Source organism: Xiphophorus couchianus, chromosome 19 (assembly GCF_001444195.1).
Source record: "Xiphophorus couchianus chromosome 19, X_couchianus-1.0, whole genome shotgun sequence".
NCBI lineage: Eukaryota > Metazoa > Chordata > Actinopteri > Cyprinodontiformes > Poeciliidae > Xiphophorus > Xiphophorus couchianus.
This window is the reverse complement of record NC_040246.1, coordinates 19,053,109-19,078,810: the sequence shown is the minus strand read 5'-3', so window position 1 is coordinate 19,078,810 and position 25,702 is coordinate 19,053,109. Positions and strand designations below refer to the sequence as shown.

The 25,702-nt window shown below is 35.3% G+C and overlaps 1 protein-coding gene across 2 annotated transcripts in view; it reads right to left on the bottom strand.

Annotated features, from left to right (window-relative positions):
• Positions 1-3,735: 3,735 nt before the first annotated feature.
• Positions 3,736-25,702, bottom strand: part of prkcha (protein kinase C, eta, a) — a 39,491-nt gene continuing 17,524 nt past the window's right edge. The window contains exons 6-14 of one of the 2 annotated variants that reach the window (XM_028001159.1): positions 23,999-24,128; positions 23,788-23,921; positions 23,584-23,715; positions 22,104-22,277; positions 17,011-17,165; positions 12,282-12,420; positions 10,238-10,426; positions 5,476-5,622; positions 3,736-4,193 (exon numbers count right to left, since the gene is read on the bottom strand). In XM_028001159.1, the coding sequence (XP_027856960.1) occupies positions 4,044-4,193; positions 5,476-5,622; positions 10,238-10,426; positions 12,282-12,420; positions 17,011-17,165; positions 22,104-22,277; positions 23,584-23,715; positions 23,788-23,921; positions 23,999-24,128 (1,350 nt within the window). In that variant the 3' untranslated portion in view covers positions 3,736-4,043. Of the gene's footprint in view, positions 4,194-5,475; positions 5,623-10,237; positions 10,427-12,281; positions 12,421-17,010; positions 17,166-22,103; positions 22,278-23,583; positions 23,719-23,787; positions 23,922-23,998; positions 24,129-25,702 lie in introns of both variants that reach the window. The other variant, XM_028001158.1, reaches the window with a different exon arrangement.

Genomic DNA, 25,702 nt, shown 5'->3' with positions numbered 1-25,702 from the left:
GGCGCTCGCGCGCAGGCTCCGCCCGCTGCTGCCGCGGGGGCGCGCAGTCACATGACTGCTCCACAGCGGGAACGCGCGCGGTCCATTCACAATAAATACTTTCACTATTATAAAGCCGCTTCTAAGCAGAAAACTGTACGCTAGCGAGAGTACCTCCACTACTTCAACACATTTTTACTCAGGTAGAAGTAAAAAGTAGCCGTCCAAGAAATTACTAAAGTAAAAGTCACGTTACGTCACCACTACCGTGGATTTATGGGAGGCGTTGAGCTGTTCAAGAACTGTAGCTGAAATAATTAAACTTTATTCTGGATTCCACATCTCTAACAAATAACCAAGTGAGGAAAATAAAGACTGACAGCCACTTTATTAGGTACAGCTTCCTGATGTTGGGTTTGACCCAGTTTTCGTCAGCTGCACATCCAGGAAGAGATTTTCCACATCCAGGTGATTTACTGGATTGGGATCTGGAGACCGCAGAGGCCTCTGAAGGGCAGTGACCTCATTACCGCGTCCAAGAAACCATTCAGAGGTCAGCTGGGTGCATTATCCTCCTGGAAGGAGCTGTGACGCTGCAAAAACACAAAATATTACCAAGTATTTTTGGTCTTGTTTAGTGCAAATATCTTAATACACTTGAAATAATACAAAACTAACTTTGCAAGTAGGTTTTTGGCAATAAATATCTTGTTTTAAGTCAATAATTCTTTAATATTGATGAAAAATGACTAGTTATAAGTGAAATCTGAATGGAATAAGACAGGTTGTCATTTAGTGAAAATATCTGCATGTTATTTACTTTTAATATTAAGTATGCTTCAAAAACACTAACTATTACCAGCTATTTTTGTTTAGTTTCTAGTGCAAAATGTTCACTTAAAATAAGACAAAACTAAAAAGTAACTTTTCAGCAAGAATATGTGATTTATTTCTAAAAACTATTAGTTACATCCATCCATCCATCCATCCATTTTCTGTTCACCCTTGTCCCTAATGGGGTCGGGAGGGTTGCTGGTGCCCATCTCCAGCTACGTTCCGGGCGAGAGGCGGGGTTCACCCCGGACAGGTCGCCAGTCTGTCGCAGACTATTAGTTACACTGGCAGACTATTTCACTATAATAAGACATTTAATCCATAAATTAAATAATCTGCCAGTGAAACAAGTACTTTCTATCAATATTAAGGAATTATTGATTTAATATAAACTAATTTATCTTGCTGAAAAGTTACTTATAAGTTAGTTTGTCTTATTTCAAGTGTGCTAAGATATTTGCACAAGAGACAAAAATTACTTGGTGAGATTTTATGTTTTTGTAGTGCAGTTGTGCCAAGTCAACAACAAAACACTTATTTTTTTCAGCAGCCATTGTACAGCACATAAGACCGGCTGACCAAGCGTGCTGTAGTTCGGCTGGAGTTGCTATGTAACGGGCTGGGCTTGACTGGGGTTGCTAGGTAACAGTGCCTGTCGAATGTGATTTAACATTTGGGAGGTTTTTGAAATGGTTCATCTTCCAGACACCAAAAAACGTGAACTTCTTGACAAAACAACAGCTGGGTGTTTTTTTAAGTGCTTGGGTTGTTTTTAGAAGCATTTTAGACCCGAATGGAAACATAACAACGGGAAAATGTCAGTTTTGCGTAAAAACAATTGCTGCTTGCTGTTCAGATATTTGCTGCGATATTTGATGATTGAAAACAGAACATCTTTGTGGGTCTTTTTGTGGCCTTCAAATGTATTATCTAGCTAAAGCGCAGCTGGTTTATGCATAATACAGAGAATAAAATAACGGCTCAAAAGACAAAACGAAGGCATAGAATTTCAAAGTCAGTCATGTTGTCTTTCTATGGTCGAAAGTGATTTAATGTGGCTGAATTAAAATTATTCTGCAAAAAAGACAAACATGGAGGTGTGACAGAAGTACCAGTTACATTTATTTGAGTAACTTTCACGTTTTATGGCACTGTACTTTTTTTTTCTTGAGTAATATTGCTACTGTTACTTGAGTAAAACTTCTGGGTGCTCCATCTGATACAAGTAACTTCAATGAGGAAAGAAAAGATGTACAGTCATATTTAATAAATTAATATATTATCAATCCACAAGCAGATTAATTCCACTAATGGATGTTTTCAAGCCTTTTTTCCCCTTATGACGATTCCTCACTTAAATGAAATGAAAATATGCCAAAACTCTTCTTACTGCAGGACAGAAAGGTTGATAAATTATCTCGTCGCTCTCCTCTTCCTGTCTCGATTAAAGGCGACAGCAGTGACGCCGTGTGTGGTTTCCTGTTTATCCTCCACTATTTAGCAACGAAACTGAGGCTCGGCTGAAGGCCCAACCCGTCCGCTGCAGGATCAGAATATGTAGGTGAAAGTTTCAAGCTCTCCTTGTTTGCCTGCTTTTTGTTCCGCTTTTATCAGGGACTGAACGTTTTTCATGAATTTCTTGGATTTAAACCAACAGGCCAGAGAGCAGGAAGCCTTCACACACACTGCAAAAACACAAAATATTACCAAGTATTTTTGGTCTAGTTTCAAATATCTCAGTACACTTGAAATAAGACAAACCTAACATACAAGTAACTTTTCAGCAAAAATATAGGAGCTTATTTTAAGTAAATAATTCCTTAATATTGATTAAAAAATACTTGTTTTCTTAGCAGACTATTTCACTTATAAAAAGACATTTTCCTATATTTTAAGTGAAGTAGTATGATAGGAAAACTAGCGGTTTTAATCAGTATTAAGGAATTACTTACTTAAAACTAGCTCTTATATCTTGTTGAAAAGTTACTTATTAGTTAGTTTTGTCTTATTTTGCACTAGAAACTAGACCAAAAATACTTGATAGGATTTTGTGTTTTTGCAGTGTAACACAAGTCCATATCTTGTTGAAAAGTTACTTAGACCACAAAAAAACACTTGGTAGAAAAAGTTTTGTGCAAAAACACAAAATGTTACCAAGTGTTTCTGTTTCTTGTGCAAATATCTGAGTACACTTGAAATAACACGAAAACGAACGTACAAGTAACTTTTTATCAAGATATAAGAGCTTATTGTCAATATTTCCATAATATTGATATAAAAGTTCTAGATTATTTCACTTATGACATGGGAAAAATGTCATGTTACAAGTGAAATAATTTGCCATTTTACTAGTATTTTTTCATCAATATCAAGGAACTATCGACTCAAAACAAGCTCCTATATCTTTCTGAAAAATTACTTGCAAGTTAGTTTTGTCTTATTTCAAATGCACAAAGATATTTGCAGCAGAAACTATTCAAAGCCACTTGGTAAGAGTTTGTTTTTGCAGTGCAGCCTCTGTGTTTACAGAGTGAATGCTCCTTTCGTTCTGCCAACATACAACCGTTTGCAATCACTCTCTCTTTGTTTCACTGCTGTGGCGAAATCTAGTTTTTTTTTATATTTCCCCATCAGGATGAGTCGGCGAAACGTTGCGTCATGTTTAACACAAGAGCAGCAAAGTCCAAATAAACAGCTAATGCGCCGCCTCTTATCTGCAGGTTGTTGATGAGGTTCTGCCATCTTTAATCGGTGAAAAACTTCTGCTGCGTTTCTAACTTCTTCAATCTGTGTGCATTTATATTTTTCCAGAGAAACAGTAGGTCACTGAAAAACTATTTCATCTGCTCCAGTCACAGGTTTTCCAGGACTTACCTGGTATTTGGACCTTTCTGGAAATCTGGCAGATTCGTGTGAAACTGGTGTGTGTTTCTGAACGCAGAACATTTTTATTATTTTCTTTTTTTAAAAAAGTATTTTTTCCATTTGAAGAAATAGGAAGAAAATCCTTTACAACAGAACGGCTGAAAGTGCCAGTGAATCCATCTGACAGTGAAAATAACAATAAAAATCAGATGAAAAATGCGACATCCGGGGTTAAACGAGTGCAGAGGAGTTCAGCTAACGCCCGGTGTCTCCATGAGTTGGAGTCGGAGACAGTGACGAAGTTCTAGTGGTTTCAGTAGAAACTGGGAGGAAAACTGGGAGATAAATGCCAGGAGTGGAGCCTTTCAGATGTTCAGAAGGTCAGGCGAAGTGAAGGAAAAGTTTCTAAACTCGTCCTGGTTGATGGAAGGGATTACGGGGTCGTCGATGGGGGTCAGCGTCGGCTCCTCCTGGGTGAAGTCCGGGTCAAAGTTGTTCACATCCTCAGGCGTTTTCTGGAAAATAATAAAGAAATGAGAGGAAAATGTCAGAATAAAACACCAACAACCATAAATATAAGAGAAGAAACAAAAGATATTTACAGTCAGAGCTGAAACGATTAATCTGATTAATCGTGAAGAAACAATTATTGATATAATCGTTAACTAATTTAGTAATTGATTAATCATACATTTTCTGAAAGAACAACTTTCTCAGAGCAAAATATTTACAAAAATATATAGATTATACATTTAAAACAAAAAAATCCATCTGTTAATATGTTCTACAAAAACTCCTTCAGTGGCAGTTTTAGCTTCACCTGGTTCAAATTCTGTAAAAAATTAAAAATAACTATTAAGCACCTGTTTCTGTCCAATTATTAATCAATTAATCCAAAAATAATCACCAGATTATTTCTATACTGTATTGATAAATCAAACATGTTGATTTTTTTAGCCTGAGATGCATCATTTACTACAAATAATCAATGGTTCATTAAAGTTAGGCAGTAAAATGTTCATTTTATTAGTTGAAAAAGGAATTGAAATATTTATTTGCATATTTTACTGTATAAAAAGACAAGTTAAAAATCTCATTAATTGATAACTAAAAAATGAACTGCATTAAGTCCAAATTATATTTTTTATTTGCCTTATATAAAATTAGACCAAACTATTCCCGTTTTAAATCATTACGTCAATTTTCAAAATACCAAATATTTAAGCTTTTTTAGAACTTTTTCCCAATTCAGAAATTAACAAACAATTTGTTCATATTTTATAGAATTTCCTTTAAAACAAGAACAACAAAATTTTTTAAAATGTCTTGTTCCACTGGCAGATTATATGACTTATAGCTACTATTTTTGTTAAAACTCATTAATTCCTTAATGAGTTTTAACTCATTAAGGAATTAATGAGTTAAAACAAGTTCCTATATCTTACCAAAAAGTTACTTCTAAGTTAGTTTTCTCTTATTTTAAGTGTACTAAGATATTTGAAGTAGAAAGTAGACCAAAATACTTGGTATCAGTTTGTGTTTTTACAGTGTAGCTTGCTTGTACTCCAGCAGAAAAGCATCATACTGCCACCGCCGTACTTCCTCTTTTTCATTTGGTCATTATGACAAAATAATTAAATTTAGTCTCTAAAAAATGTAAAATGAAAGATTAATATGGCACCTTCCAGAATCTGTAAATTTAACCAGGAGGCAGTTTGTTTTTACAGTGTATGTGTCTATCTGGTTTCATATGCCACCAGTGGAGTTTTTCTTTTCTTTTCTTTTTAAATGACTTACAATCCTTGGCTTGAATGGCGGCTCTATTTCTCTGTGGTTTAATTTTTCCCAGTCGATGTCGGTGAAGAAGGAGTGGCTGACGACGGCGTCCTCGCCTCCTTCTGACGGGACGCAGCCAAGACGCCGCGCCGGGTTTTTGGTCAGGAACTGTAGAACCCAAAAAAAGCAGGATTCATCAATACTACTACTACTACTACTACTACTAATAATAATAGCATTTTTCTGCAAATAAGTGTGAATGCTGAAAGCAGAATCTGTGAGGTAATCTGCTGAAAAAGCTGAACATGCATGAAACAAAAATAATTATGTTAATATTATTATTTTTGCTACTACTACAACAACTACTACTACTTGTACTATTACTACTACATGAAAACTGGATTTTTAAAAAATAAATGTAAATGATCTGTGTGATTTTGGCATCTAATCTGCTGGAAAAGCTGAGCTGAAAACATGTTAATTAAATACAAACACTATAAAAAAAATACTAGTACTACACATACAACAAATAGTACCATCACTACAACAAATACTACTACTTCTCCTGCTACAAGTAGTACTACTACTAACATTCCTAATAATAGTGAACTGGACTCGGCTGGTTTGAGTGTTTATGACAAACTGTATCAAGTTTCCTTCAGCTGGATTAAGCTGGCTAGACTGGATGAAACCCATCCAGTCAGTCTCCACCTCCCTACACACACACACACACACACACACACACACACACACACACACACACACACACACACTTGGCCAAAGTTCAGCTTCGTACTGTAAATGTCTGACGTGCCTCGACTTCCCCGTGTTGCTCAAACTCAGACAATAAGTGAATCCCCTGCTGAGCGCTAACGGTCTGGAGGAAGTGACCTCTGACCCCGAGGAAACAGGGCGACGCTTGCTTGACCTCGCCTCTGCCAGGAACCTGCGCATTCTTGGCTGTTTGTGTTCGCTGGGGAGCGTTGGAAGTAACGCTCAGACAAGCACAACACACTCAACACGCTCCGTTTCCACGGCAACCGTTACTATAATAACCTGAAAGACGCTTCACTGCAAAAACACAAAATCCTACCAAGTATCTTTGGTCTTGATTCTAGTGCAAATAATCTTACTACACTTAAATTAAGACAAAACTAACTTGTAAGTAACTTTTCAGCAAGACATTGGAGTTTGCTTTAAGTCACTAGTTTCTTAAAATGGCAGATTATTTCACTTATAAAATGGGAAAATGTCTTGTTTAAGTGGAAATAAGTTATTTTTCTGGAAATATTTACTTAAAACAAAATCTTGCTGAATAGTTAATTATAAGTCAGTGTTGTCTTGTTTAAATGTAAGATATTTGCAGTAGAAATTAGACCAAAATGATTATTTTTGTATTTTTGCAGGGTTCTAGTTTTCAAAAACACAGCAGGCCTCGTTCATCTGAATTACAGTCATCAGCTCCTCCTGATGAGCATAATTACAACTCATTGATGAAATATTTCAACTTTACAAACAATTAATTCAGTTTTTTAGGTTAAACTTTATCATTGTTTTTATGTTACTCCAGCAAAGATATTATTCTTTTAAAAATGTTCTCTAATGTACAAATCTTTCAGCTAGCAATTAATCAATAAATCATATGAATCATTAAAACGAGCTGTATAGTATTTATTCTTATGATTTTTATTGTTTTGAAGGGCAATTTTGTTTACATAATCCATTTTTATTTTTGGTTGTTTTATTTCGGATATTTAAAATATCTTACAGTTCTAGTATTAAGTGTTTTTCTTTTCCTTTTATTCAAAATTAAAATGTAATAGTCTCAAAGGACAAACTTGGATTAATACGCCATTAACTATATATTGAAAAGTATTTTTTGTCTAGTTTATAGTAAATATCTTAGTACACTTGATATCTGACAAAGCTAACGCTTAAGCAAGAAGTAATAACTTGTTTTAAGTAAATAATTCCTTAATATTGACGAAAACACATTTGTTATAAGTGAATTAATCTGCCAGGAACAAGCTGTTTATCCCGTATTCTAAATTAAAATATCTGGTACTGGAAAAGATGAACCAATCATTCGAACAGCGATCTAAATCAGCTCATTTTTCCCTTAATCTGAAAAACTTGTGATGTAAATTAGAAAAATGTGCCTTGACGAATTATTGAGGAAGTTATTTTAATTTCTGCAGGATTTAAAATATCTGCCTCCATCAAAGAGCCCGGAGAATGTTTTTTTTTTCTTCCTCTCTATTTTATGAGTCGTTAGAGGAAAATAAGTGACTACTGGAAAACCAGAGCTGTACTCTTTCTTAATAAAATCTTTAAAATAGTAGATTTAAGCAACTTGGGGTTTTTTTCCGACTTACTTTACTACTATCTTCTCATAAAAACATTTACATTAACTGTTCGTCTTCTCCATTTGCCTTCAGAATATCAGGTTTTAGCTGGAAAAATTAAAGGATTGAGACAGACGAGTTGGGGGTCAACCGGTTCAGACGGTTGCAGACAGAAAAGTGGAGCTGATGCCATTTTCCATGGCTTCATGCCATCAGTGCCATCCTCAGACCCAGACCTGCCGCGTCAGCATTAAATACAAGAATAAAACCTCTGAGCAGCTGGAACATTTATTCAGCTGGCACAGAATCAATTTAACTCTTAAATTATTTATAAAACACAAACTGGTGTAAATATTCCTGGTGTAAACATCTTAGTACACTTGAAATAAGATAAAACTAACTTACAAGTAATTTTTCAGCAAGATAAACGAGAAAGTACTTGTTAAACTGGTGGAACTACTATTTTAAAAAAAATTAATATTAAATAAGTTTTGACTTAAAACAAGCTCCTATGTCTTACTGCAAAAGTTACTTTTAGGTTAGTTTTGTCTTATTTCAAGTGTACTAATATATTTGGACTATACTGCAAAAACAGAACATTTTACACATGAAATAAGATAAAACTAACTTACAAATAACTTTTCAGCAAGATACACCATCTTGTTTTAGGTGAAACTATTAGTTCCACTGAGTTCAAAATGAAGGGCATTGTGCCGTTACCTAGCAACCCCAGCCCGTCACCTAGCAACCCAGTTCTAGTTCCATTGGCAGATTATTTCATTCATAAAATAGGAAAAATGTTAGAAAATAGGATTATCTGTCAATGGAACAAGTGCTTTTTTTTTTTTTTTTTACCAATATTAAGGAATTATTTTCTTAAAACAAAAATATTTCTTAATGAAAAGTTACTTTTAAGTTGTATCTTATTCCAAGTGTACTAAGATATTTGCACTAGAAACACACTAGGTAAGACTTTGGTGTTTGTGGTGAAAGTATGAACTCAGACTTTATTTCTGAACAGCAGAACAACTCAGCTCTGTGAACTACCTTTCAAAGCCACGGTGCACCTTACAGAGAATTAACCTTTGATAAAAATAGAACCGCGCTTTCCAAATCCCTCCACACCAACCCGCCGCCGAGGACCAATCAACACAGGAGGCCGGTGTGACGTTTCCTGTAGCGTGGTGGAATCACTTACAGAAAGGGGGGAGGCGTCATATTTATAGCTCAGGCTGGCAACTGAACCATGCCTTAATATAGTTATGTAACAAACCAAACAGCTGGCTGGAAAATTTCCAACTGTAGCCAGTCAAGCTGCAATAACACCACTCCATCTGTTCGACAACATAAACACAAACCCAGAGCATAAAATCCTGAGAAACAGATGAAAAACTATCAGCAAAGCAGGTCAAAGGTCATCTGATTAACTGATTTCCTTCATGAATGTGTCATTAGAGGGCAAATAAATGAAATATCACACTAAGTTCAACCTTTCAACCAACTTCAATCATTTTTCTTCTTATTAAAGGTGATCTATTAAGCTTATATGAATAGGTTAGTATCAGTCTTTGGTCTATAAAATATAGTTTATTAAATTATGTTTTCATAATTCTTAGATGATGAGATTTCAGCCGGGTCTGATCAGTCTACTTCAAGCTCTTTTCAGAATTAGCTGTTTTATGGCTTCTTGTCACTTTAGATCCAAATAAGTGAAAAGGTTGCGCAATAATACAACTGCACATCTTTGAAAAGCAGAAGTGGAGCCTCATGCATAATCAACAAGAATACAGCAAGTATTGTGCAAAAATACAAACTTTTACCAAGTAATTTTGGTCTAGTTTCTAGTGCAAATTTCTTTGTACACTTGAAATCAGACAAAACTATCTTACAAGTAACTTTTCAGAACCATGTACGAACCTTTTTTTTTAGCAATTATTTCCTTAAAAAGTAACAGTTTGACTGGCAGATTATTTCTCTTATACCAAGCTGTATTTTTCATGTTATAAATGAAATACTGTTGTGTGATTTCTGAATAGTAAGTGAACATAAAAACTCTTGTCTTTTTCAGCAATAACGTGGTAAAACCAGCCGACCAAAACTTGTTGGAGGTCCCCTGGGGTTGCTAGGTAACGGGGCTGGGCTTGGCTGGGGTTGCTAGGTAACGGGGCTGGGCTTGGCTGGGGTTGCTAGGTAACGGTGCAGTACCTGTGAAATGTCAATCAGGAGGTGTTTTATTTCCAGACAACAAAAAGCATTAACTTATTGCCAAAAATAACAGCTGAATATTTTTTCAACTGGTTGTCTCGTTTTTTGAAGTAGTTGAGACCCAAATAGAAATACAAAAACTTGCAAATATTGTGAAATTTGCTCAGTAAGTCCCCCTAAAAAAAACAAAAGAAAAATTGATTGGGAAATTCATGGTGAATGATTGAACTCACAGCTTTGAGGATGTTGACCGCCTCTTTACTGAGCCAGGACGCGTAAACGATTTCCTCGTTGAGGATGGATTCAAAGAGGTCGTCTTCGTTTTCAGCCTCGAAGGGGGCGTGGCCTGACAGCATCTCGTACAGCAGCACGCCGAGCGCCCACCAGTCCACCGACGGGCCGTACATCATCTCCTGCAGGATCTGTGGAAACATCAGTGGAGATTTTATCTTCCCTACTGGGAAACAGATCCTGCTCATTCATAAAGGCACACATTAAAAAACACTAATATATAATAAAATACATGCAAAACTTAAACTAGGCAAAGATGTCTGAATTGACTGGTCAAAAAAACATTTTATGACCAGTAAAAAAAGTGGAATATTAGTACTTCACTAATTCGAGTTTATGGGAGATTGCTGCAGAGATTGTCTTATTATTTTTACCTATCTTAACTTTATTCTTTGTTTTATCACTTATCTAACTGTGACGTTGTGACTGTTGTGAAGCACTTTGGTCAGCTGGGGTTGTTGTGAAAGTGCTATATAAATAACCTTTTACTTGACATTTTCACACAAAGCATAAAAACAGATTTGATAAAACTTTTATTAAGAAAAAGAAATTTATCCAAACCCACCTTATTTTAGAAAGTATTTACAGTTCTGCCATCATTTACAATACAGACATTTTTTCTTTGTTGAGGAATTTCTAACAAAATGCTGACTAAACAAGATGGAACTCAGAATGGGTTGCTAGGTAACGTGGGTTGGCGTTGCTAGGTAACGGCATAGTGTCCATGGAATGTGACTTATCAGGAGGTTTTTGGAAGAACTCATTTTCCAGACACCAAAAAAGACTAACTTATTGCCAAAAAACATTTTTAAATACATGTGCTGTTTTTTTAAGTACATGTGCTGTTTTTTTAAGTACATGTGCTGTTTTTAGAAGCAGTAGAGACCAAAATAGAAGCAGAAAAATTAAAAAAGTAAATTTTACATGATTAAAAAGGGATTTCCTGATTCCACAGATCAGTCAGTAAACAGACATAGCAAAACTGTTAAAAAACCCTGTTCAATAAAAGTTAAATCCTCTACTTAACAAGGATGTAAACACGTTTTCAAAGCTCTGTAAAGTTTCCTGTTAAAACACGGAGAGCAGAAAAGTCTCATTTATATTCATAACTTGAGTTTTAGTCATGTTGGATTCGGGTCAAGCACTTTAAAACGGCCCTTTCATGAGCCCAGACACTCTGGACTGCTTGGAAAAAAAACAAAGACAATCTGGGGTTCTGAAAAGCAAACATGCGGCTGAATGTGCATCCTAAGAGCGAACAGGGAAGCTTACAAGCTTGCGCTGCCTTCCAGTTAGTCAGGAAGGAATTTTAAGTGACGAGCAACGAGCGCCATGTTTGTTCATACGGAGGCGGTCTGATGGAAAAACTGCATCACGCGAGCTCAAAGACCGCAGGAGGCTGAATGGAGCTCATTCAGTTTAAAAACAAATAATCTATAATTAAATATATTTATGAAAAAATGAGCTCAGAGTTTTTAAAGTTTTTATACTGATCTAAAACAGAAATAATTCCCCTTTTCCTCCTCAATTACAGCGCTGTCATTTATAATAAGGGATGTTTTGTGAACTTAAACATCCATGTTACATCCGTTCAGTGAAGCACACTGACGAGGTTGAGTCTGATATTTGATGATTTATTCTTGTATTAATTCAGTTCATGTATAAGAACAAACAAAACAACCTGAAGAATGCGTTAGAATATAAGTTAAATATGGATGGTTGAATGGATGGATGTACTGACGGCTGGATGAATAAATAAAACTTTAAGCAAACAGAATAAAATCTAAAAACAGAAACATTTTCCCAGACTCCATTTTGTTTGTCCACATTTTTAAACTCAAACTTCAGAGTTTCCTGCATTGTGAATGAATCCAAATCATGTTTTTGCCTCTTTAGTTTGGAGAATTTTGTCAAACAAAAAAATAAACCAATAAATAAAACCAACCATTAATCCTGAAAATCGATAATCTCAGGGTTTTAACCGACCTCTGGGGCGATATAATCCGGAGTCCCACAGAACGTCCCGGTGGCGACGCCCTCAAATATTCCCTCCTTGCACATGCCGAAGTCCGCCAGCTTGCAGTGACCGTCTTTGTCCAGCAGGACGTTGTCCAGTTTTAGATCCCTGCAAGGCAGAACAAACAGAAAAACACAAAAATAAAAACATTTCAATCAATCAGACCATGATCACAAACTGTCTAACACAGTCAAATGTGTTTATTATGTCAATATTTATCCAGATTATCCTGCAAATTTCACTTTGGTCTTTGTTTAAGGAGAAAATCCTCTTTAAAGCAACAAAACAACTAACTAACTAACTAACTAACTAACTAACTAACTAACTAACTAACTTACTAAAACTAAGACTGTCCAAAGACAGTAGAAAACATTTATATTAACAACCTTGTTTGCAGATTAGAGCTGCAACTAACGATTAGTTTAGTTATTAATTAATCGATTAATTATTTTGACGATTAATCAGATTTAAAAAATTGTAGATTTATCAATTTAGCCATTTCATACAATATTAGAAATACATTAAAAGATGCAAATGAATAATAAATTCCTCTTTTTAAAAAGGAAAATAACAAATTTATGGCCTAAAATGCAACAACACAGCATGCATCTGCAGCAAAAAAAAATGACTGTAAATGTTAAAGTTTGAATAGCTAAAACAAAATAAACTAAAAGAGCTATGGGTAGAAAATATTTAATGATAAAGTATTTTCTATACTTTAAATTTAAAATGTACTTATTTTTTGTACAGTTTTGGCTTCATTTGCTGTGATTGTGTTGTGTCAGAAAATGGCCTTTTGTTAAAGTCTGTGTGTTCCAATTAACGATTAATTGATTACTAAATTAGTTGAAAATTGTTTAAATAATCGATCACAAATAATTCACTTAATCGTTTCAGATCTATAATTTTCCAGAGAAATTAGATTTTTTCTACTATGTAGAAATATTGTATTTTGTATATTGTTGTCCAAACATGTAAAAAACATTTTGTGGCTGTCAAATACTTTCAACTTTACAGTTTTGACTCACATGGTGAGAAAGATGGACGCCGCTGTCAGAGAGCATCATCCTTGTACTTTATTTGACAAAAATTGCATGCAGCTTTTTTATATAACCACCCAGAAATAAACCTTACAGTAAAATGCACAGGTGCAGCAAAGATGTAATCTATAAATGTGGTAACTGATGCCTGAACTGATTCAGTCAGGTGAGTACGGCTCTCTCCGTTGAGGTTTCGACTCTGAAGACAAAGCCTCCCAGGAATAATCTCCATCTCCATGTTCGTTTCAGCTGCTGCTTTGTCATCTGACATGAGATTAAAGCTGCTGAGTGTGGGCTCCTGGGTTAAGCTCTAATCTGTGATCAGATGACCCAGAATTCATGCAAAGGTCACTGTGCAGATGAGGCTTGAAGCTGCACAGATGAGATTTAATATAATGAAATGAAACTTAACTTTTTAGTTTCCAACGGAAAAAGGAGTGAGTGAATTCCATGGAAGGAGGAGATGATAAATGCAGCAACCAGCAGCTGAAAGGCTGGCTGCTGATTAAGCACTCATTGGGTCTGGTTTGCTTTTTTCTGATTGAAGACGTTTGTGTAAGTTTGAAGAAGTTTGACTCATCCTCCAGCGGAGCACTTCTCTCTTTGTTTAACTAAATAATGGGAAAACAGAGCCTTACACTGCAAAAATACAAAATCTTACCAAGGATTTTGGACCAGTTTCCAGTACAACATCTTAGTTCATGTAAAATAAGATAAAACTAAATTAGAAGTGATTTTTCAACAAGATATAGGAGCTTGTTTAAAAAAAAAGAAAACTAATATTGATGAAAAAGTACTAGATCTACTGTCAGATTATTTCACTTATAAAGAGAAAAAAGTCTCATAAGTTTTAATAAGAAATTATTAAAACAAGCTCCTATGTTCTGATCAAAACTTACTTGTAAGTTAATTTTGTTTTATTTCAAGTGAACTGAGATATTTGCACACTAGATCAAAAATACTTTGTAGGGTTTTGTGTTTTTTGCTGGATATTCACCTTGTTCTGGTTGAATACTAGTTGAAATGAATAATAATACTACTGAATATGTCATTATTGATTAATAAGTAAAAATGATAATAATGCAATTGTTTTAGGCTCTGCACTGCAATTTTACTAACTAATTTTGGCTTGTTTCTAGTGTAAATATCTTCAGACACTTGAAAAAAGATAAAACTAACTTACAAGAACATTTTCAGCAAGATATAGGAGCTGGTTCTAAGTAAATAATTCTTTAATACTGATGAAAATCTACTAGTTTCATTGTTTGACCAATAAAATAAAAACGTCTTATCGGTGAAATTATCTGCCAGTGGAACTAGAACGTTTTTCATCAGTGTTGAGGAATTATTTACTTAAAACAAGCTCCTACATCCTGCTGAAAATTTTCTTGGAAGTTAGTTTTGTCTTTTTTGAAGTGTACTGAGATATTTGCACTATAAATTAGACGAAAAGTACTTGGAAAGATTTTATTTTTGCAGTGTAGCACCCAACAAATCCAAGATATCCAGATGCATCATTAATGTTGTGTGTTCATCACAGAGATGCACATCAAAAAAAATATAACCAGCAACATTGATCTAATTAACCTCATTAGACTGCAGGGTCGAGTCAAGCTTAGTTTCCTGTGTTTACTGGGTAAACTGGAAGCCCTGGTTTCAACACTGATGAGAAAGAATCTCAGATAATTGTTTACAAATGTGAAAATTTCCAAAAAGGAGCAGAGGAAGTGCTGACAAATGCTGTGACACAAACTGAACTTTTTTTTTACTGTGTTGTAAAATCCTATTCTTCTTCTTAGCACCATTTTATTGTTGAAATGTGCTGTTTGACTGGGAAACAGATGAAAATGAAGCTAGCTCTGGGTTTGGTAACCTGTGACTCCAGAGTCAAAATGGCTCTTAATAACTTTAGCTAAAAATTAAAATAGTACAGATTTTTGTACTATTTCAACCTGGAGGTTTGTGGCTTACAACAAAATGAAAATAAAAGCAGAAAAAAGGCTAATAAACAGAAAATGTCTTTGTGTTGTCCAAAGTGCGGCCTGGGGGCCAAATGATTAATCATGTGAAAATATTGAAGCAATATCTGCAGATAAGTTAAAGTTTGGACACAAAATAATAAGATAAAATCACTCAGTCTGACATTAAGGAGCCAGGTTTAGTTTTATTTTGTAGGTTGTAACTTTATCCCGTCTTTCTAAAGAAGCTGTGGGATGTGCTGGTCCCAGACTGCAGGACACATGGTCACCTAAATATAACTCTGGAGTTACTGTTTGCTCACATGATGGCCCCCTTCCCTCCCATCATGCACTGGGAGGACGGCCGCCGCTGTGCCAGCCGACCTCCTTCAGGCAGAATAAAAAGATCCCACATCTTATTATTATCTCAGAGTGCAAAGCAACACTTGATTTGTTTGTCTGCCGTTATCAATATTAATGTTGGCTTTTAAGGCCAAATTAAAACTGACCAAACTTAAAACTGTGTTACATGAATCTTTTTCCACATTCGCAGATTTAGGAAATCATGCGATTGCGATATTTATTGTACAATATTGGAGTAATGAGACCAGCTGCAGTAAATCCACATTTTCATCAGTAACTATGGCTCATCAAACTCTCTGTGACCTTTGACATCCTGGTTCATCTCATCTGTGAGGCTCCATGCATGATCAGAGGGTAAAGTGGGAATGAATTAGACTTCAGCTGCGTGCAACACAGTCTTTGCACTGATTCTGATAATAGATGTTTAAATAGTTTATTAAGATAGTTACATGTCATTTCAGTACATTGTCAAAATATTGACATGTTGGGCAATACTTTTTCAATATTTTGTGACATTATTCTGTAAATTATACCCCATAAAATTATGACTAGTGTGTAAATCATAATAATATATGACATCATAAGTTCAAATTCTGTGAAAAAAGTCTGAATTCTGAAAAAAATCTGAATTGTTATAAAACTGAATTTTGTAAAAAAAAAAAAAAAAAAAAAAATTTTAATCTGAATTTTATTGAAACATTTTTTAATTCTGTAAAAAAAGTCTGAATTTTGTAAAAACAACAAAAAAAACCAAATCTTGTGAATTCTGTAAAAAAATTATCAGAATTCTATAAAAACAAGTCTGAATTTTGTTAAAAAAAATTGAATATTCTAAAAAAAATGTCAAAATCCTGAGATTAGAGGCATAATTCTCTAGAGTCAGAATTGTGTAAAAAAAAAAAAATCAGAATTTTGTAAAAATAAACCTCAATTTTGTAAAACGTAAGAATTTTCTATAAAAGAAAAACAGTCTGAATTGTGGGAAAACTCCAATTTTTCTCTCATTTATACAGAAAAATTATAAATTGTATACATTTTTCTGTTTTATGAATTTCTGTGCAGCTTTAACTTAAGTCTTAAGTCTTCCAAGTGCATAAAAATGAAAACATGGATTTGCAATTTCCTGCTAGTTTTTAAAATAAAACTACAAATTTAACTTATAAGTATTGTAGAGAAAGATCAGGTCTGAATATTTAATTATATTCCTTTTTATTGCTTCAAAGGCTACAGTACATTCTTCATATTAACCTTGGAAAGAATGTTGACATTTCTGAGCACGTATTCTGAACTCAGTAGCTCCTGTGTGACCTCATGTTTTATGAGTTTTTGTCTCAAACCTGTAGACGATGCCTTTGCTGTGCAGGAACATCAGGGCGGAAGTGATCTCCGCCGTGTAGAAACGCGCTCTGCCCTCGTCAAACTTCCTGGACTTCTGGATGTGGAACATGAGATCGCCTCCGTTCACGAACTCCATCACGAAGAAAAGACGATCCTGCAATTTAAAAAAAATAAAGCAATCTGAATGAGGAGACGACATTTGCAGCCTCCCTCAGGCTGCAGTGTTATTACAGAAACCAGTGACCGTGTGTGCAGAATGAGATCAAATATGGCTGCTCATAAATTTTACATGTCTGTTTTATGAATTTCTGTGCAGCCAACTGCAAATAAATCCAGATATGAGCCATAAATCTTTGTCGAGTGGTGAGGATTAGTCTGTTAATCAGCCTGGGGAAAAGAAAACCACTTTAAGAGGAAGAACATGGAAAAGTTTTCCCAACCTTTAAACTTTTCCACATTTTACTATAGCAACTATACTATACTTTACTATAGCAAGATGTGAGTTTTACTGGGATTTTATGTCTCAAACCAACAAAAGGTAAAACATAATTATGAAGCAGAGGGAAAATGGTACCTGGCTTTTCTTTAAAGGTGACATATTATTCTTCCCTGAACAGGTCAGGGTAGGTAAAAACATGTTTTATTAACATAATGTTTTGCACAAAATCATTGGCTGCAAGCTGTGCACATATAACTGCACTCTCTGCTTCTTAGAGAGTGCTTTTCCAATCTCTGAAAAGCAGAAGTGGAACCTCCTGCACAACCAACAAAAATGTAGCAAGTGGTTTATGAATAGTAAGTCAACAACAAAACACGCTCAGAAAAAAGATTTTAAAATTATGGCAACAAAGTGACAATTAACATATATTCAACTTTAACTAAAATCTATTGATTTAATCAAGTAAATTTAAATAGAAATGAATTAAATTATTGGTTAAAATATTTTTTTCAATTACAAATGTTGAATAAATCCAAATTATTATAACAAATCCTGACAAATATTACATATAATGTAAAAGAATTAATTTATACCAACTATCTGCAGGAGTAAAATCAGCTGACCAAACATGCTGGAGTTCTGCTAGGGTTGCTAGGTAACAAGCTGGGCTTCAGTATGGTTGCTAGATAACCATGGAATCTGGTTTAACAATCTGGAAACTTTAGAAACTTCCCATTTTCCAAACACCAAAAAACATTAAATTACTACAAAAAACAGCTGGGTGAGTTTTTTCAGTACTTGGGTTGCTTTTAGAAGCAGTTGAGACCAAAATGGAAGTTTAAAATGTAATAATTATAGGTCCCATCTAAATTAGTTTGGAGGCATAAATTTGAAGTGTGGCAGACATTTTCGCGTTCAATACCCCTTTCTCTGACATCCCAAAATAAAATCAAGTGTAGCCGACGTCCTAGAGGAGTCTCATAGTAAGTAATCAATTTATTGAAGAGTAGCAAGAAAAAAAAGCTCTAAAATGTTTTGTTTTCTACAAACCATGTAGGAGATACAGGTATTATGATCAGACAACATTAAACCTTCTAGCTCTTTATGGAGAGAAAGCCCCTCTGAACGCATCATCCCTATGGTGAAACATGGTGGTGGCACTGTCATACTGAGGGGATGAGAACTAGAGAGCAGTGGGAGTGAATACAAATGCATGTAAATTTATATGTATTTTTAAAAAAACAAGGCTAATTGTTGTTAAACGTCACAATCTTGCACTTCTTTGGTTCGGTTGTAGCAAATGCAATAAATGTTTGAGTTAAATGTATTTTGCGCCACTAATAAACTGCACTTCTATTAGAAAATAAAATACGAAGTGTACTTCCAATAAAAAGTTGCATCATTTATTCTAAGAAATTTTAAACACCTACATTGGAGACAAAGTGCAGAATTAAAAATACACCTGTGTCCGCCTCTACAGACGTAACCACAAGCTTCACTCATTTCCTCTGCGTCTCTTTCCACACCGGCATTTACGTAGACGCCAGACTAAAATCAACATCTGAGATAATTTAACACCTTTTGCACGAGGTGATTTCACAACAATGTTTGACAATGTCTGCGGTGATTACCAGGAAAGAGCTGATAGCGATGAAATGCAGAATAAACTGAGAATCGGTCGCACCATCAGATCAATTCTTCCCAGTAAGAAGAAGGTCAGGAATGATTTGAACATCTAAAGCAGATTAAGGGCATCCTGTGTCTAAACCCGGCTACTTCTGAGTCATTCTGTCAGATTAAAGTCTGGAAATCTGCTGCCACCTGCTGACCAGTTGAGGAAATGAGACCTAAAAACTAAAAATATGATGATTTCACTGAGTTAAAGTGACGTGACATTCACTACAAGACTTTAAGACAGTCATTTATGCTTGTGGACGACATTTGGATTTCTGTAATTCTTTGTGTTTTATCTAATCTGTAATCACAATGGCGTCAGCAAACAGTAGCTGATGGGAACGAGACGAGACACGCCTGAGCTGGAAATCCCACATCAAGGAACCAGTTTAGATTTTTTTAGCTGCTTTGAATTTTTAAAGAGTTTTAAAAAAAGATGGGAGGATTTTTTTTAGGCTCTGAACCACTGGAATTTGTGCAAAATCTATTATTTATTGATTTATTTTATTAATAATATCATTATTAACATCATAAAAAATCCATGCTTTGCTTTATTTTCACTCTGTCAGCATATATTTTAAAAACAAAAATCTCTCCACCTATTATTTAGCAAAATGAAATTATTTTGGTGATTCTAGCTGACCTAAAACAGGAAAAGTTTAGTTTAATTTAACATGAAACAGAAAGAAAAAGGGTTATTAGGTGTCTTTTTTGAAGTGTATGTTAATACAGTGTTCACAGCTCAGGTAAAAATGTTTGAATCACCAGAGAGAGCGTTTAAATTACTGAGTATGGTGCTGGTTTGCTAGGTCTTAAAGCTCCTACTGAATTATATATCTTAAATTCGTCTTCCTCGTCTAATAAATCATCATCTAAATCACAACTTTTCAAACTAAAAGCTGCAGTTTGCCATCAGTACTTTTTGTCTGGTTGGTCTTTGATATGCAAAGTTTGGTTTTGCCCAAAATAAGCGTTCTGCAGAAACTCTCTGGCTTCTTTGTTCTTTCTCTCTTTCCTTCTTTCTCTCCTTCTCTCTTTATTTCCTTTTATTCTCTCCATCTTTCTTTCTTTGAATCTTGGTTCTCTCTTTCCTTCCTCCTTTCCTTGTGTTTTTTTTCTTTCCTGATTCTTTCATTCTCTCTTTCTTTCTTTCATTAATTCCTTTTTCATTCACTCTTTCATATTCTATCTCTTCCGTCCCATTTCCTTCCTTTCTCTCATAACCAGTAACTGGGAGCTACCAGCTTAACCAGACTCTGAACAGAAAATCCATTGAAAACTTCGACATTCATCTGCCAGACAGAATAATTAATCCCTGGCAAGAGCGACAGTTCCATAATTAAAACCGCAAAATGACCTGAAAATTCAAATTTCCTGAAAACAAGGAAGTGTTCTGGTGCATGAGCTGCAACAGCGGCGGTGTTGTTCCCGCCTACAGGTGATTATTCTCTGACCCATTAGCAGTGTCGCTGCGTCATCGCTTGACACTAGCCTGACAACCTCAGACGAACAAACAGAAAATGTGTTTACATGAGTTACATAACATTAACTTCCAGACAGCTGGATGAATCAGGATTAAAGCAGGAGGAGCATTCCTTCACAGACTGTTGGTTCATCAAAAGGTGCAAATAGATTAGGACTGCAAATAACAATTATTTTAGTAGCCGATTATTCAGGCGATTAATCAGATAAAATGGCTCTTTCTACAGATTTTTCACTTAACCACTAAAGCCTGTTTAATTCTATATTAAAATACATCTAAATATGTAATTAAACAATTAAAATAATTTTTTAAAAAACATAATTTTATTGCCTAAAATGCAATAATATAACATTCCTTTAGTGAATTTGAAACAGGTGAAGATAAAACTGCTACTTGAGGACTTCTGGGTAAATCCTATATACAGACTAAGATTTTTTTTTATCTTAAATGCAAAATATATACATAATTTTGTACAGTTGTGACTTTATTATTGCTCTTAATATGTTGTTCTTTCGGCCTTTTTTAAAGTCTGACACTCCAATTAATTGATTACTATGGATACTCCGATCAGGTTTTTTGCTGCCAATACCGATCACCCATGAGGCCGATCACCGATCTTTGCCGATCACCGATCTCTGCCGATCACCGATCTCTGCCGATCACCGATCTTTGCCGATCACCGATCTCTGCCGATCACCGATCTCTGCCGATCACCGATCTTTGCCGATCACCGATCTTTGCCGATCACCGATCTTTGCCGATCACCGATCTTTGCCGATCACCGATCTCTGCTGATCACCGATCTTTGCCGATTGCCTGGATTTACTGTTAATTTTTCGCTTTAGCTAGAAATGATACTAAGTGATCTGGCAAAATTAAAAAATTATCTGGCAATAAATTCACCTAATTTAGACATAAACATGCAAAATAAAAAGAGGAGATGAGCTGCACACGCAGGCTGAGAAGTGAGATACATGTGATTGTTTTGGTGATCGGTAACAAGAGACCGTGATCGGCGATCACCGATCGTACACTTTTTCAAGGAAATCGGCCGATTATGATCGGTGGCCGATCAATCGGGACACCTCTATTGATTACTAAATTAGTTGATGATTATTTCAACAATCGATGAATCACAATTAACCTAATTAATCGCTCCCGCCCTAAAAAAGGACATCTGCAAATGAAGCAGGAATAAGAAAAGCACAAGCTGAGCATGTTTACTTTCTCACAGTATTAAACTATCACATTTAATAAGACTTTAGTGCAAACTTTATTGCAGCTGCAGAGCTAACGCTAGCGATTATGTGGAGCCTTGAAATATGCAAACATGCGGCAAAAAATAAATAAATAAATAAAAATGTTGCCATAGGTAATAAAATAACTTTGGTGTTTTTGGAAGAACGATGTTCCATTTATAGTGTCTTTGTAAAACAAAGTATTACAGATTTAAACCAGGAGGATTCCTACAGACTGAGCGTTCATGCGGCACTGACCGGTGTTTGGAAGCAGCAGTAAAGCTGCGTGAGGTACGGGTGACAGCGGGCCAGCGACAGCACGCGCTTCTCCGTCATGGTGCACTCAACGTCGTCGTCCTGCAGGATGATGTCCTTCTTCAGCACCTTGATGGCGAAGACGTGATCTTTGCTGTTTAGTTTCGCCAGCATCACCTGCAGAAACCACGTAGTTACAGTACACACATGAAACAGGCAATTTCTCAACTGCTGGCTACCGAAAGCAGCTTTGAGCAATTACAATTAAACTTTAGATTTAAGGCGATTTTGTAGGGGAAAAATAAATATATATAATTTTTTATTGATATTATGCTTCATTAGGAATGAAACAATTAATAGATGATAGGAACAAATGTCCACTGTTTTGGTAACCGACTAATCATTAAGTGGAGTAACAGTTAGCGATTAATCGTTGACGTGTTTACAGTATTTACATGAAGCAAACAAATTCAAAGTCTTATCTGGTCAAGCCATTTAATTTTATTGGATTGCTAGTTACTGTAAGTAACTGAGTAATAATAATTAATTTTTACAGGATTAATTATAATTACTCAGTTACTTACTTAGAAGACAACTTTGTTGGGGTAAAATAATTATATATTGTTTGTTATTGCTATTACACTTTATTAGGGCTGAAACGATTAATCGAATTAATCATGATGAATCAATTATTGAAACAATTGTCAACTAATTTAGTAATCAATTAACTGTTACCTTGACTAACAGTTTTTTTTATATTACACTTTATTGGGACTAAAACATTATTCTGATTAATCAAACTATTTGTGATTCATTATGATTAATTGATTATTAAAATAATCGTCGACTAATTTAGTAATCAAATAATCACAACAGACTCTAAAAAAAGTCCTTTGCTGACAGAGTATCATACTCAGCGCAGTAATTAAGGAAAAACTGTACCATGAAAATATACATTTTGCGTTTAAAATGCTAAAACATATTTATAGACTGAGATTTGTTTTATCTCAAATGAGAAATGTACATTTATTTTATCCAGTTTTGTTTTTATTAATACTCTGAATATGATGTTCTTTTAGCAAACAGCCTTTTTTAAGAGTCTGTATGCTCCAGTTAATGATTATCTCAATAACCCATTAATCAGATTAATTCTTTCAAATCCCACCACATATCTGCAAATAAAGCATGAATAAGAAAAGCACAACCTCAGCATGTTTGCTTTCTTATAATATTAAACAATCACATTTAATAAGACTTCGGTTCAAACTTTATTGCAGCTGCAGAGCTAACTCTGGCGATTATGTGGAGCCTTGAAATATGCACTCAGAATGAATGCTGGTTAAAAATCTACATGCAGAATTAGAACAATATTCCATTTATATTTGTGAAAATAAACTTGCTCCATTATAAAAGCTATGATTTTTTCTCCCATAATCCCATTCATTACAGGATCATTCCCATTGTCGCTCGAAGTCGTCCCCACCTTGCCGAAGCTGCCTTTGCCAAGAACCTGAAGGAAAGTAAAATCTGAGATCCCCAGCCGCGGGGTATCCGGCCGAACCTCCGTGGTCGTACTCTCCGTTCTCTCGGATGACTGCCTCCTCGGCTCTTTAACCTGCTGGAAAAGATCGACATGTTCACAGAGATCCAGAGGTTATTTAGAGTAATGTGAAAAAAGTTTTTCTACCATTGTGTTTCGCTTGGAGAGTCCTCCGGCCTGCAGACCCATCTCTGCTAGCTTGTTGGCCAGCTCCACGCTGTTGACGCCGCAGCTTGGGGCGACGTTGCCTTTGCAGCGGATGTGAACATTCATTTTACAAACTGAGAACAGGAGAATAAATACACCAATTAGACAAACCAAAAGATAAACGAGATCCCAACTTTTATATTTCTTGTACTTTTGCAGTGCAGGCCCTGCCGAACTATTCCCCACAGCAGCGAACCACAGTGGTCACAGAAGGTTGGAGACTTGTAGGTGTGAATGCTGAACTTGTGAGGGACGTTGATGCTGAAACCTTGAGTTTCATCCTGCAAGAAAACAACAGAGGCAGTAAATTAATCAGGACAGGTCAGATTAGTTAAATGAAATAAATTAAACAGACGCAGAAAACCACTTTGTAACTAATTTAGCGCTGTGAACTTGAAAAGAGAAAATCCAACAAAGCTGCAACTTTCTGACTGAAGTCTTGAGCTTTTCATTCCAAACTACCACAACGTGTTCTCTGCTTAATCTATCTTCTGAGTTGCACCAGCAAAAAAATCTGCCTAACATGATACTGCCAGATGAGATGGTGTCCTCCACCTTTCTTATTTTTTGGGGGGGCAAAACACTAAATCTTTTGTTTCTCCTAAAATAAAAGGCCTCTGCAGATGTTTTCCAGGTCTTCTTCCTTGCAGAGCGGCCTTTCAGTTCATATCAGATAACGGCTCTTCCCAGCTTTCATCAGCATCTTCACAAGGTTTTGCTTTTGTTCTGGGTCAGATTTGCACATTTTGCAACAACAAGCATCACATTTTACCCAGCGATGAACCAGAGTTATGAAAGTCTGCATCTGTCTTCCTGATATCTGTTTTCTCATGATGTCACACGAGGAAGTGGCGCGTTTGACGGTTAATTTATCTAAATGACGTGAATGACATCTTTGATTTTGCAGATGTTTGCAAAGGCATAACACTTTAACACTTTTATTGTATGTAATATTTTGAAGAAAGTCATAAAACAACTCTGTAGAAAAATCTCTCCTAATTATATCATTTATCAAACAGAAGGACGTTTGGCAATCCTCCCTGACTTAAAACAGAAACAAATTTGTTTGATTTAATGTGAAAGAACAAGCAGTGTATGTAAATATTGAGTTTTAAGTGCGTTGGGATTCCTGGTCTAAATGTGTAAAATGCCCTAAACAAGCATTTAAATTACTGGGGATGGTGCCGGTTTGATAGGTCTTCAAGCTACTGCTCTCAGACAACATTTCTCTGAACTTCCTCCTAATTTGACACATCGGCATTTTAAACTCCACTTTTGACACTCTGCAGGCTTTGCTATCACTACTTTTTGGCTTATGCAAAGTTTGGCGTTTCATCAGCATGTTTCAACATGTTTTCTTTCTTTTTACTTCTGTTTCCTTCTTCCTTTCTCTGATGCATGCCTTTTATGGTGCTACTTGTAATTTTAATATTCCTTACTTGTGGCGTATTAGAAATGTTTTATGTTCATTGAAAGAAGATTAGACTTTTATTTCTTTCAGTAATATTTTATCATGTGTAAGGTTTATTTTTGTTTGTTTGGTATTTTAGCCACATAGATTTGTAAGTTGTTTTAATATTTGAGATTTTCCTTTTCTCTCTGACATGTGAGTAATTGGACTTTTTTGGAATTGTGATATGAATAAATATTTGTTAAATGTCTTTCTTTCTTTCTGAGAGGAAAATTGTTAAAAGTATTGACCTCAGATGAGGTTAAGATCAAAGTTTTTTGCTATAAGTTGGATGATTTTCTCTTTGCTTCATTTGCTCAGAATTAACCAAAAACAGGAGAAACTTTTGCTTTTGCACAATATACAGATCACTAGTGAGTGTATCTGTAGAGATGTAAATACATC